The following is a 14,835-nucleotide window of genomic DNA, read 5'->3' as shown; positions in this document are numbered from 1 at the left end:
ACAAATTTTACTCTTTGGTTTTTTGAAGTGCTAAAAGAAATCTTAAAAATTTTTACTCTTTGGTTTATTGCATAATATTATGATATAATACAAAATTATTAGTACATGCTATGTGAAATGTTTAACTTAGTATTGTCTATGTCATACTTCATTGGTTTCTTTGATGGTGAAAGAAAGATATGTTTATTACTTTAAAAATATTCAGTATTGCTGCTGGTTATTTTTAAATCATTTAAAAATATTACCACTCTACAAGTCATCCAACTATATTAATTTAAATTTCCTCAAATGAAAAATGAAAAATATTATATTTGTAAAACATCTTTACCCTAATTGCCATGTCATAGTCTTTGCATGCTGAAGAACACTTGGAATGTTACAATGCTACTAATGTCAAATTTCATTTGTTTTTTGATTCCCATTGAAAAATTTGATGAATGGTTCTTAACCATTTATGACTTAAAAACAAGCATGTTCCCAACCACATTTCCTGTATCTATAAATGTTCATTTTGATTACATTTTTATTGTCAGCATATTAGGATATCTGGATAAATTTTGTGGACTATGACTTATCTTACCAAGGGCTATGGTTGAAATTAGGTGACACCAGATCAAATAGATGTCATTAAATGCTCAATGGAGAAGACTCAGCTTAGAGTTAGGGAGAGACTGTAAATTAAACCTAGAGACAAAGGAATCTAGCCTTCTTGTTTGGATTGATCTTTAGGAATATACCTTGGAAGGTGGTCCTCCACTTTCAAACAATTAAGTCTTGGGAATTTTTCCTTGAGATGTCTAGTCTTACCTGGCTGTTTTGTTCATTTTTCCTGCACTTTAGTTTAAAAAAGGATTTTTCTCTTTCTGTGTTGAGCCTTGTCAATTTGAAGGCAGTGAATCATCTGGATTTGCAAAGGCCTTTTGGAATGTACATCAGATGATCGGTAAAAAAGGCCAAGTTTTGCTTCTTTATTCTCAGATGCAGAGAGTAATGTTTATATTCTTAATGGATTTCCCATCACTAATTCAAGGCTAAATATAGAACATTTTTTCTTTCCTGTTTTCAGAAACAGAAAACTTTTACTACTTGGAAGGCGACAGAGATGCTCTTCTTTGTGGTAACAGAACAGATGCTGGGTAAGTGGTGTTGTTTCCACCTACCAAGTCAGTATCATCCATCGATAGTACTCATTGAATCATTATTACTTTTGCTGCTGGTCCCAGTTGATCACATTATCTCATTTTATCGTCAAATAATGCCAAGCAGTCTTTGTTTGGGAGGTATGAAACAAAATTCCGTAGACTCTGTGGCTTTTAAAAAGCAAAAATTTATTTCACACAGTCTGGGACGCTGAAAAGTTCAGATTCAGGTACCAGCAAATTTGTTTTTGGTTTGGTCTGCCTTTTGGCTCATAGTTGGTGTTTTTTTGCTGCACACGTGAGAGAAGGGGCTTTCTTGGGACTTTTCTGTAATGTCATTAATCACATTCATGAGGTCCCATTCTCTAACCTAATCATTTGCCAAAAGCATTGATAAAATTTTACAGAAAAGCAAATTATAGATTAATAAAATGATTTAATCAAGGTTAAGAAATTAGTAAAGTGCAGAGGTAAGACTTTAACAGTGATTTGATCTTCGTTTTTTCAGTGTGAGAATTACCAAGAAAGAATATAAATCCATTCTTTGGTTGTAAACTTTTAAAGAAGAGAGAACATAATTTTTTTTCACTTATTTTCATTTTGTATATCTTTCATGGCTATAATTTATATTAATAAAATTGATTTTCTTAGAAACAGTATTTATAATTATTTATTGAGATAACAAAGCTTTCAGGTTTTATTATCCTGTAGTTTCAGATGGAGCAAATTAAAAAGTAGAAATAGGGTACTTCTCAGTAGTGTGAAATGGATGTAATTGCCATGTGTTGCTTTGCTTAATTGGGATGACTTGACATCCATCCCTAGGCTCAGTTCTTTCTTAGACTCTGTCTAGATTATTAAAAGGCATATAGGGAGAAGGACCATAAGTTGTATAGTTTAGCTCAATTCAGGTGATTTAGACATTTTATCATTTACTTAGCACAAATGATTTTCCCCATCTTCTACTGGCCTTCCATTCTATTCTCAGATCCAACATGTAAGTCCATCTCATTGGATCTGTAACATCTCACTTCAGCTCAATCTTTTTATGTATATCCCTAACTCAAATATGACCAGAAATGTATTTTGAAGGTATCTAGTTATAAATCTTCAGTGCACAATGATATATTTCAAGGCAAGAAGAAAGGTCATGCAATGTTTCGCCTAAACCTGTCATTCTTCACAGTATGGAAAACTACCCCAAAAGTTAATGGCTTAAAAAAGAGCAAAAATTCACTTCATCAAATTCTGCAGCTCAGCAATTTAAAGCTTTACTGCACAAGTGCTTTTTAAAACTGTGCTTCCATTAACAAATGTCTAAAATTCACGACATGACTGAACCCAAAATAACAGGGGAGGGAACTACTCTCAGAGGCTTGAGTAGAGGAGAGCATGATTTATTAGGCCACTATGTAATAATCCACCGCATCACTCAAACCCCTAAGTAGATAAAAAAAAATTAGGACTCCCTTAAAGGAAAAGACATAAATATTTAATTGAGTCTTTCTCCTCAAGTGCAAGTACTGCTTATCAATTATTGAAGTGATGTTTTCTCACCCTTAAATAATGGGATCTAGAGGTTTGAGGTAAGATCATTTGAAAATTAAATCCTTAACCTTGTAGTTTTATTTTTATCGATATTCTTTTCTCACATGACTATTTTCAACTTTTGTGATGACAGTCAAATATTTCCCACTTCAGGCCCTCACTCATACTAGTCAAACACTACTACCATTGAACTGCATTTCCAAACCCTCCGATTTGATTTTGAATAGTGAAATGATAGTTAATAGCAATATACTGCATTCTTGAAAAATGCTAAGAATGATAGATTTTTTAAGTGTTTTTACCACAAAAAGATATGTACATATTAATTAGCTCAATTTAGTCATTCCAAAATGTATACATATTTCTAAACATGTTGTACATAATAAATACATATAATTCCTTCAATTAAAATAAATAAGTAATGCCAAAAGAGGCTTTGCAAAGACAATTTTTTGAGAGCCTTTTTTTATTTTAGCATAATTAATACTGATCAGGTGTATGGACTTAAAATCTGTCTCACTTTGCAAAGTTTTGAACACAAATTTCTGGAAAGAATACCCAATTACCCTCTGCAAAGAGAAGACCTTTATTATGCATGAACAGACATTCTGTATTAGGAATTGACCAAATGCTTAAAGTTTTTCTTTTCCTGGTCTTCTTTAGTCAATGTCCTGAAGGATATGTGTGTGCAAAAGAGGGCATAAACCCTGATCGTGGATTCACAAATTTTGACAACTTTGGCTGGTCTTTCTTTGCCCTATTTCGATTAATGACCCAGGACTACCCTGAAGCACTTTATCACCAGGTAAGAACAGAGAGAATCTGCACTGAACTGAACTGCCATCCTTGCCCTCCCTTCTAAGACAGTAATCAAATGTAATACAAATTATTAAATTTTTATGTGGGGAAGAAGTTGAAGACAGAAAAAAGAGAATTATAATCATTGAATGTCAAACTACACATTGGCTGCCATGCCAAGGTTGTGATGATAAATTACTTAATCTTTACAGCAATTCTTTAAGATCAATCTGCAGACTCTCCCTGACTTAAAAATGGTTCCACCTAAGATTTTTCAGTTTGCAAGTGGTACCAAAGTGATATGAATTCAATAGAAATTACACTTAACATTTTGAGTTTTGATCTTTCTCCTGGCTATCAGTAGGCAGTAAGACACTTTCTCTTCATACTGGGCAACGGCAGTTGTAGCTCTCACCAGGCACACAATCAGGAGGGGAAATAACCAATACTCCCAGTATACTCTGTGTTGCTAAGCTACAATGCTTGGTAAGTTAGGTGTACTAAATGCATTCTCAATTCATAATATTTTCAACTTATAATGATAATCTCATGGTGACAAAACCCCATCTTAAGTTGAAGGCCATTTGTAGACCTGTTTTTTTTAATATGAGACACTAAGATTCATATAGTAGATTGAGTAACTGCCCCAAATTTATAAAATGTTTAACTGTTAGAGCTCAGTTTCTTAGTCCATAGCTTGTGATAGTTCCACATTTTATATAACTAAAAAGCATTTCTAGGCTAATTCTTTAGTCAAGACATTTTGAAAAAAAGAATGAGATCACCACATATTAAATGATTATTCATTGAACATGTATGATGTCCTGTTTTGTGATTCTTCTATATCTTCTCATCCCTTTTAATAATTAAGTAATGTTCCAGTTATGATAAAAGGTTTAAAAATCCAAGTTCTGAGAGTCTTCTTTCATAATTAATTATATCTATGATAGTTTCTTAGAAATGTATAATACTCACTAAAATGGAGATTCAGTTTTTCTTCAGGGAGAAGTTCTATCCCCCACAGAAGATACAATGTTATAGTCAAAGCAGGATGGTTAGTTCAAAAATATTAGATAAAAATAAATTACTCAAAATTCCCCAGGTATGTACAGTTGAAGGAGAGCATTCTCTTCTTTGTTTATGTGTCACTATTATCCCTTGTTAAGCTAAGTTGTATTCTTCCACAATAAGAGAATATTCTCTTTAAAATGCATGTGCACACTATACTTACTTTGATTAACTAGATAAATTGGAAGGAGTATTCATATAAGTCATTAAGAATAAGAACATAATATAATATATTTTAGGCACAGATACTAATTGCAAATATATTATTAAATGGAAATCAAATAGGTCAAACAAGCATGTAGTACATTTGTATTTGTGATCACAAGTGATATATTTCTTTATGTAAACTATGTTTTTATTATTTTAGTATTTAAATTGCTATTTCTTAATTTTTAAACAATTTTCAGTGTTCTTCCACAACACCAACAGCTTCTTATTTCTAATATAATCTGCTATTTTATCCTCCTAAAAATACTTCATGGTTTCCAGCTTTGTATGGAATGAAGTTCAAAGTCTATATGCATGACACATAATGCCCTTTAAGATCTAGTCCTTGCATACTTCTCTAGATTTATTTTTTTACCATATTCCAATGTGTACTCTCTGCTTTGAGTATAAGACTTGCTGTTTCCCAAGTGTGCTTTTCTCATAATTTCTTGTTTCCATATATTTTTGTATCCTCTGCCTAAATTAAAGTTTCCTTTCAGCGGACCTCAAGGTCAAAAGTTCTCTTTGAGTTTTTCACCAGCTCCTTTCAGAGTTGGGAACATTCTATGCTATAATCCTACAGCACACTCTAAAGCTTTCAGTGAAAGTGTTTTTTTATTTGCTCGTTTTCAATATTTCCCCCATAGGAGATAAACTACCTAAGATGTATTTTCTCTTATTTTATATTTCTGTTCTCATCATCTAGCACATAGAAATGTTCAATGATTTAAAAATAATCCTTTCTCTCTACCAGTGAAATGGAAAACAAATCTGGGAGTGTTCTGGTGTTGGATTCAATTCAAGATCTTCTTCATTTCTGTTCTCTAAGTTTTTATTTGAACTGGATTTCACTCTGAGCATTTCCCTAAACTCAACTGATTATGCTAGGCAATTCTCAAGCAATACAGCTCACGTTTTGGAAAATATTGTCTTCAAATCACTCATTAATATTTATTTGATCCAAATATTCCTTGATACACCATGGGTGAACAAATAAACAAAACATCTCCAACAGTCATAGAACACAGTCATGTTTACAGTATTGCTAACGTTCATTGTATACCTTGAGATCTTCATGTACATTTTTCCATTTTATAATCATAAAATCTCAGTGAAATAAGGTCTATAATTATCCCTCATTTCATCAAGATAAAAACCAGAATTTGTATAGTTTCTGTGCTAACAAGAATATATTCTTATACTTGTAATCCCAGTACTTAGGTGGCTGAGGCAGGAGGATTGCAAGGTGAAAGGCAGCCTGGGATGGATATCAAGACCTTGTCTCAAATCAACAATCAAACAAAAAATGAATATGTATGCACTTTTACCCTCTACTGGCATTGCATAGTAGAAAGAGCTTTCCCTCCTAGGTGTAAGATCTTTGGGTGTGACTTTACCTATGTGATTTTTCTTTTTCTTATGTATATTGAAAATAGCATTAAATACCACCTAGATGTGTTATGCAGGTTGAGATAATAAATGCTTATTAATGTAAATGGCCTGCAGGTCACTCTTTAATGCCTATCCTGACTGCTGACTATATTACTGTAAACAGCTTTAGCTCAGTGGTAAAAATATTTAACCAAATCCTAAATACCTAAGTCACTGGTATAATAGGTGTTATTAAAAATACCTTTAAAGACAAATATATTTTAACTTAGTAAAAATTATTTCTGGTTAACTGTTGGAACTTCCTATTATTCTGTAGTCATTTTTAACTTCATTCACTCATGCAATATTTTCTATAGGTAATATGCTTCTCTTAATTCAAATAGATGCTTAAAATCAAGGCAATTCTCACTTATTTCTTTGAATTTTGCTCATATATCTTTAATGGGTGAAGACAGATCAGTGAACAATGTTTTCCCTATGTGATTTTCTACTTAGAAATATGTGCATATACAAGCAAAATAACTTTTTCATATGATTTATCTAAAGGTCTTTCACCAAATTAGGTATACTGAGAGGCTTTGAAATATACTTGCCCATTCTTCTTGTGTAGACTTGACTTTAAAGTTTGTTGGAATCATAATTCTGAAAATTAGTGATCAGAGAAACACAGTATTCTCTGACTTGAATGAACTTCCCATATTCAAAGATTGTTCTGAAAAGTAAATGATTTTTCCATATCGAGACTGTGTAGCTTCTTATTAAGAGACGATTATTTCTTCAGAGTGTTTGTTCTGCTAATGAAGGCATAAAAGTCAAATGCTATAGCAAACTAATTAAGTTACTATTTTTGTTTCTTGGGTGTTTAGCATATATTTATGCCTTACATATATGTCTAAAGTTGAAGAAATTTTCATTTATTTATTCAGGTATTGCCAGCACTTAAACTGTCTTTATTATATTCCACTTATTACCAAATTATTTTCATAACAAAATTGCATTTTTTCTTTTTTCTGTGTTCTACCTCTCCTTAGATCCTTTATGCTTCTGGAAAGATCCACATGATATTTTTTGTTGTGGCCAGTTTTTGGTTTGCCTTTTATATGGCAAGTTTATTCCTAGGAATACTTACTATGGCCTTTGAAAAAGAAAAGCAGACAATTGCCAAAAAAACTAAGATGACTGAAACAAAATCTCAACAGACCATAAAAGAACATGAAGAAGGCATTGAAGGAGCTGAGGTATAATATATAATAGTTCACGATTTTTAGCTAATTGCGTTGGAGATGTCTTCTCAGGTGTTGGAGGATAAGCATCTGATAGATGGTTCTATTTGTGTGTAGTACATGGTCAGTCCAAGACTCATTTCAGTAACTGGACTCCATTTTGCTATATGTTGCCTGTTTCTTAATATAGTGACCAATGTGTTTACATATTCAATAGGTACAATTTTTTCCAAAGGTTGCATTGATAAAGCTGATAAACATGGGTATGCTATGTCTCTAAAACTTGATTTCTCCTAACACAGGCATGAGTTGTTAATTCCATCTTGCTTCAGATAGCACATCAGATTTGGAAAATGTATGCAACTGTATAGTAATGATGCCTTGCATTACTTTCTAGTTCATCTGATGTAGAAAATCAATTTCTTCATGGAATAATTAAATCCATGTTTATTAAAAACTGATCGCTGTGATTTACTGTGATTTTTAATTGCCTCAATATTGTATTTGAATATTTTTCAGGTTATCAACCTCATATAAAAACTTTCAGTCTGTGAATCTGAAATTACTAACAGAAGTAACATTAAAGTTAGAAAAACCATTTTTAAAATTGTGCTGGCAGTGTGCTAAGAGGAATAACAGCACTGAGAGTAGCAACCAGAAGTACTTTCTTATGTTTTGCAGGCAATCTCACATCTCTTCCTTGAACTATTTTTCTGATAGATGAGGAAAGAGTCTAAATTGAGAAAGATAGAAGTGAGTTAAGAGAGGAGCCATACCTGGGAATCCTTACATATAAACAGGATAAAAAGAGATGGAAGAAAAGGGCCAACATACACCGACATACACGGAATATGTAGGAAGACTGGCTGAGAGGTTCATTAATACCAAAGGCACTTTCTGAGTCAAAAAACAGGGTAAAGGTTAACTCCCCTAAGTCAACATCAGTGAAGAAGCTGTAGAAAGTCATTGCACCAAAAAATGGGACTTGAATTACAGGGTGTGGGATCATATCCAATGACTTGGTAGATACTTCTATCAGTAACATGCATACCATTGAACAAGAAGCAATTATAGAGTGTATGAAGAAAACATGTATAACAAGAGGCTATTATCACTCATGAGTAAGTTACAAGAAAACAAATGACAAAAGCTTTCTGTCTCTATAAGTGAGTTCAGGGTCCTTCAGATTGAATGATTAGGGTCTGAATGTTACGTTGAATGTGTAATTTGTTTTGAAGTGGCATTTCAGAATCTCAAGGGGTTGTGACTACACACAAATGTATCCAAGAGTATAACAGTACTTCTCTTATCTCAAGAAGAAATGCTCTGTTAGCTCTGATTATGAAAGAACTTGGATATTTCCCAGTATCTTCTTTCACTTTGCTAATTTGGATCACATAAAGCCTTCCTGGTTTAATTAAAATCTTTCAACTGTGGGGAATTTCTTTTCTTAAAAGAATCCTAGAACATTTTGTCATGCAGAGTTTTCTGGGAAATGGGAGCAAAAACTATTTCACAAATTCCTCTTCTTTTTTTTTTTCATTGTACATAAGAAAACATGGGAAGAATTTAAAGTGGAACATACTAAGGCTATCTCTGTAACAATCTGATTAAAAATTGGTCAGAGTCTAATTCCAACACTGAAATTGCAGGGAAGTGGTATAATACTCCAAATTCTCACATTATAAAAAAGTGTAGATCATGTTGGCTAAAAGCACATGTGGCAATCAGATAAATATAGATTTTAGTCCACTGTAGCCACTTGGTTAATGTATGATATTTGCCAAGTCTGTTAACTTTGATAAACTTCAGCATCCTTATCTGTAAAATGAATATAATTACTATATCTGTATGATAGATTTTTGTGAAGTTCAAATGAAATAAACACATGTAAAACACTTTGTAGTGCTTAGAATACATTAAACATCTGAAAAGGTGCCATAAAGAAATATTAATAAAGTCATCGAAATATACCAGTATAATACATCATATTAATGATCACTTTTTCTCAAACTCTTACACTCTTCAGTCTCCACTAAGAATACTAGATTTTGATAGAAAAATTCTTTGAGTAAATTCACAATTTAGATGAAAATTATTTCATAACAATATAATAATAGTTATGTGACATTTGTGTTTTATTTGCTATGGGCCAGATCCAGTACTAAATGTTATATGTATGTATGTATATACATATATATGTGTGTGTATATATGTGTAAATATATATATATATATATAGCTATATATAAATTTCACATTGTCCCTGTAGCACCCTTTGAGGTATAGGAATCATCCCAAAATCTCATATGAGAAAATTAAGTTTTAGTCGTAAAAGAAGCAAATGTAGAGCTAGCTAGAATATTAAACAGGATATTTGAAATTCCTATATTTGTACCTTATCAAATTTAATTAATATAATATAATAAATATAAAGATCTACTGGCTAATTATAGGAAACAAAAGAAAGCAAACACATATAATTGTCCCAATGTAGATAAGTCCATCAACCTAAAATTCTTAAATCTTTGACTGTATTTTACCTAATTTAAATAATCACAGCAGCAAACAGTCTATAAAGTTAATTCTGTTTCAACTATGTGCAAATCACAATATATCCTCATGAATTCTCATATTTAATCTCATAAAGGATTTACCAAAGCAAGTTTTATCAATACTGACTGCCATCTGATTTTTCCACATTGGGTAGAACTCACTGGTAGCCCAATGATAAAACAATTTTATTCCATCCATTACACAGTGAGATGAATATGGTAATTTCCCTGACATCTGCTATGCCAGTTCATATAACCAGAGCAGATATTGCCAACCAGATGTGATGGCAGACCAGAGTTACTGATCTGCCTCAAACACTAACTCTGTCAGTGCTAAGGCAGCAGTAGCTCCCAGGATAGCACCACTGAAGGGTAGTCTTAACTATTTACCCAAAGTTCACAAACATACAAATATTCTTTGTGTGTGTCCAATGTAAAACACTTAGGAGTCAGTACCATGCCATATCATCCACCCATTGTCATGTCCTTAGAGTCCAACTATGAATATAATTTTGCACACAATTGCTAGAAGCATGTTGGCTGTCCTTGTGATTATCATGAATGTACAGAACTTGAGATATCTACGTCAAAGGCTAGAACTTTTAGTACATTTTCAATGCAAGAATTCTTCATAATCTGGTTAAAAAGATGAGAAAAACAGAGAGAATAAGAGCCTTACTTAAGGGACAAGAGAAACAGAAAGAAATAATTTCTTTATGGAATTGTGCCTGTCCTATTCATTTGGTATCATAAATGTTGTATCCAAGGAAACACTTTTAAATCCATTCCGTTGACTGATGTGCTCCAAGACTACTTCATCATTACAAATCCAGATTATTTTATTTTATCAAGAGAATTTCAGTCATAAAGTTAATATATACTTAAGCAAAAAAATTAAGGTGCTGGGAAAATATTATTCACTGTTTGCCTAGTGGACATTTCAGAATAGTCCTACACTACTAATATCATTCACTGGTCTTTGCTCCTTTTATAATTGAGCTCACAGTATAAAACTTGATTGGATACAAGTTATAGCATTGTTTTCCAGATAATCCTAAATTACTTTAATACTGCCAAAGTGTAGAAAGTAAGTAGCAAATGATGAAACATAGGCAGGCTTTTGGAGGTAAGAACCAACATTTTTATAGAAGTGATATTCCTTCTTATCATGATAGTCTTGGTCTTATACAGGAGAAATGCCAATATTAAACTCATTAAATTTCTTTTCAGACCAAAACCACACAAATAGAAATGAAGAAACGATCACCAACTTCCATGAACACCTCGTTGGATGTATTGGAAGAGACTACTCTTAGAGATAAAAAAAGTAAAGTAAAAATAATATTTAGATATTCACTATGGAAGGTGTTATTCATAAGAATCATTCATAAAGATATCCTAGAATTTCTTCACAATCTTAGGAATAATCTAAATTTAAGAAATAAATTGAGAATATTAGGATGTACAATACATAAAAATTTCTAAAGCAAGTGCTTTAAATATTGGAAAGTATCAAGGAATTTTCTTTATCATTAAAAACATTATAGTATGTAGCTTGTGACTAAAAATAGAAATTGAACTATTCAGCTGACTCTTGAATTAATAATTTTGAACCGTGTGTTCAACTCTATGCAGACTTACTGGAAAATTTGTGACAATTTGAAAAAGTATGGAGGTGAATAGTATAGCCTATATATATTGAAAAAAATAGGTATTTTGTGAATACATAAAACATATGTACATAGTAATCTATTCATTGCCATGAAGCATATACAATTATAAAAACTTTACCTTGTCAAAACATATGCATAAAAACATAGACCTTATGTAGTGCCATTTGCAATTGAGAGAAATGTAAATAATTGTAAAGATGCAGTGTTGTCACAACAGCATAAAATTAACTATAGTGTACACTGTGAGAGTTCTGTAGCTCCCTCCCGTGGATATGCCATGAGCTCAGTTGTGAGTCTCCTCCACAAATCCTGAATAGTCCTAGTCATCTCCACATGAGCAACATGCCTATTCCAGTAAAAAGTGATCTCCCGTGGCTCTTGTATATTTTCACCATGTATCATACATACAGACAAAATGTGTGTAAATTGACTGTGTTATCAGTGAAGCTTCTGGTTCACACAGGAGCTTAAGTACTTCAGTTCTGGTGGAAACAAATTTGTATCTGGATTGTTGATTGCACAAAGGTCCTTTCTCCTAACCCCTGTGTTGCCCCTCTATAAGGGTCTCAAGACACTTCCTAGATTTGTTTCTCTTTTTTAAAAACATGACCAGTAATTTTCATCAAGGACAATATTGAAAAACATTATTTTGTGAGGCACATAAATCTAGAAATTAAAAATCATAATGTTCTCATCTATATTCTGTATTGGTTTTCTTGAGCGATATTTTTGTTTTTCTTCTGATATATAGCTCACCTAATATTCATTTGTCTAACTCAGCAAGTATAAACAAAATTGAGGAAATTAACTTTACTCTGCTTTTTATTAGTATAGAATATTTGTTTGCTAATTCCAAAGCAGAAGTCTAGTTTCATACTTCCCTTTGCATGAAAATGTCAAAAATTTCTGTTATTTAGAACTGAAACAACTTTCCTTTTTTTTCCAAATAATTATTAAACAAGAAAATCTAGGGATAAATCTTTTTTAAATTCACTTATTCATATGTGCATACAATGTTTGGGCCCTTTCTCCCCGCTGCCTCCCGCCCGTCCCTCTCCCCACCCACCCACTTTCTGATGTTTAACTTTTTCTCTTTCCTTTCAGAACTTAAAAAATCCAGGAAGAAATGTCCATTATGTTGGCATAAATTTACTAGAAGTCTTTTGATTTGGAATTGCTGTCCTTGCTGGTTAAAATTGAAAGAGTTTTTCCATAGAATTACAACGGATCCCTTTGCTGATCTTTTTATTATGATATGTATAATTTTAAACATACTTTTTTTGGCCTTGGAACATTATCCAATGAGCAAGAAGACCAGCAGTCTTCTCAGCATTGGAAACTTGGTAAGAGACTCATTGTACATTTAAAAAATTTTCAGTGTCAACTTTTCCTTATGGGAAAATATTCCCATTATTTTTGCCATTGTTTTATTTTATAATTTAAGTATGTTGCAATATGCATTAGTGCATTATTATTGGACAATGGTTTGTGTTCATGCTCTACCATAGCTTGTAAATATTACCATTTTTACACTTCTTGTTTAAAATTCTCTTTTTAAAATTTTGGATCCTATCCAACTGCTTGTCAGTGAAATTAAGTGGAAATTATTTACTGCTTCTTCCTTCCCAAATACACACTGTCTGGTAGCATTGCTCATACATAAGAGCAGGGCAGAGGTGGGACCACAGCAGGGACCCCTGAATTCTGAATTCTGTGTTCTGACTGCAGCAGTACTTGGCCTGTCTGTTCTGTCTAGATTGGAGCTTATCGTATGTAGAACGTATTTTGATCATGTTCACCCCATCTATTGCTATTTTTTGTTTCCCTTTGTACAAAAATTTTAATTGGCTTCATTATGACATTTTCATATATGCATACAAATTACTTCAAGCTTATCACTGACAAAGTGTTTTTGACATTCATTTATCTTTTCTCACATAATAATGCAAAAGACAAGACTTCAGTGAGTTTAAAAACAAGTCACATTTAAATAAATGTATATTGTTTCAGTTTCTTTACATTTTTTGTTATTTAGTTGCTTGAAAATACAAATGAAACTGCTATCAGTTTCAAATTATATGTTTATTAGATATTAAAATAGTAACTTAGTTATTTCTACCATTACAGTTTTTCTAAAAGTTTCCTTAAGTTTACCCTAGGGTTTTTTCCTAGATTACATATGTACTTTTTATTGTGTTATGGGTTAAAAATTGAATACTTTAATGTATACTCCATAATGTCAGAAGGACCTAGTCAAAATGGAAATAGTTTTAATCTCAAATATTCTTTTCTTTAAGAATGGTCCCTTTTATTTTATTTTATTTTTTTTTTCATTTTTCTTTTATTATTCATATGTGCATACAAGGCTTGGTTTATTTCTCCCCCCTGCCCCCACCCCCTCCCTTACCACCCACTCCACCCCCTCCCGCTCCCCCCCTCAATACTTAAAATAATCAGATTCCATGTATACATGTCTTACACTAGGTTTTAAATAAAATGTATGAATCTGTCGTCGTAATACAGACTTCAAAAGCAACCAGATCTTGAAAGAAAAGCTGTGAAGAATGCAACAGGGAATAGTTTACACTCTATGTTAAAGTTTCTGTGTAAGAAGTTTCTGATATAGCTATTGGAATCACTCTTACCCATGTGTTTTGGGTTTTTTTTAGGTGTTTATTGGAATTTTTACAGCAGAAATGATTTTTAAAATAGTTGCCATGCATCCATATGGGTATTTCAAAGTAGGATGGAACATTTTTGATAGTGCAATTGTATTCCTTGGTTTAGCAGAACTTTATCTAGCAAATATTAAAGGAATGGCTCTTTTGCGATCATTCAGGATGGTAAGTAGAATCCCAAGATCTAATTTTTATTTTGTTAAAGTTTCTCTCATTTTCCTCAGACATAAAATGGGACAATTAGAAAATAAAGTGGTTGCCTTGGAACATTAGCACCACTAGATAAATTAATTCATATATAAAGAACTTAGTGAGAGAGTAAGCAATTTCCAATGCTGTTATTTGAGCAAAACATTAAAGTAAATTAGGCCAAATATGCAGAAAATTTGATATGCAGTTATAAAAACCATGGCTAAGGTAACTGAATACGTTTTCGAAAAAGCAGGATAATAAAGGGTCCCTGGAGTGGAATGCCAGTGGTGACTAGGACACTGAAATCAAGTAAATATTTCTAAATATAGAGTAGAAATTTTTATTTTAAAAAAGCAGTAAAGT

At 32.3% G+C, this 14,835-nt stretch overlaps 1 protein-coding gene across 3 annotated transcripts in view; it reads left to right on the top strand.

The window, feature by feature from the left end:
* Positions 1–14,835, top strand: part of Scn7a (sodium voltage-gated channel alpha subunit 7) — a 90,136-nt gene that overhangs the window by 37,115 nt on the left and 38,186 nt on the right. For all 3 annotated transcript variants that reach the window (XM_074071017.1, XM_020156907.2, XM_074071018.1), the window contains 6 exons: positions 1,067–1,136; positions 3,351–3,492; positions 7,184–7,390; positions 11,160–11,256; positions 12,707–12,945; positions 14,272–14,445. In XM_074071017.1, coding sequence (XP_073927118.1) covers positions 1,067–1,136; positions 3,351–3,492; positions 7,184–7,390; positions 11,160–11,256; positions 12,707–12,945; positions 14,272–14,445 — 929 coding nt within the window. The remainder of the gene's footprint in view (positions 1–1,066; positions 1,137–3,350; positions 3,493–7,183; positions 7,391–11,159; positions 11,257–12,706; positions 12,946–14,271; positions 14,446–14,835) is intronic.

This window comes from Castor canadensis, chromosome 4 (genome assembly GCF_047511655.1).
Source record: "Castor canadensis chromosome 4, mCasCan1.hap1v2, whole genome shotgun sequence".
Lineage (NCBI taxonomy): Eukaryota > Metazoa > Chordata > Mammalia > Rodentia > Castoridae > Castor > Castor canadensis.
The sequence above is the reverse complement of the archived record's forward strand: the minus strand, read 5'-3'. Positions and strand labels throughout refer to the sequence as shown.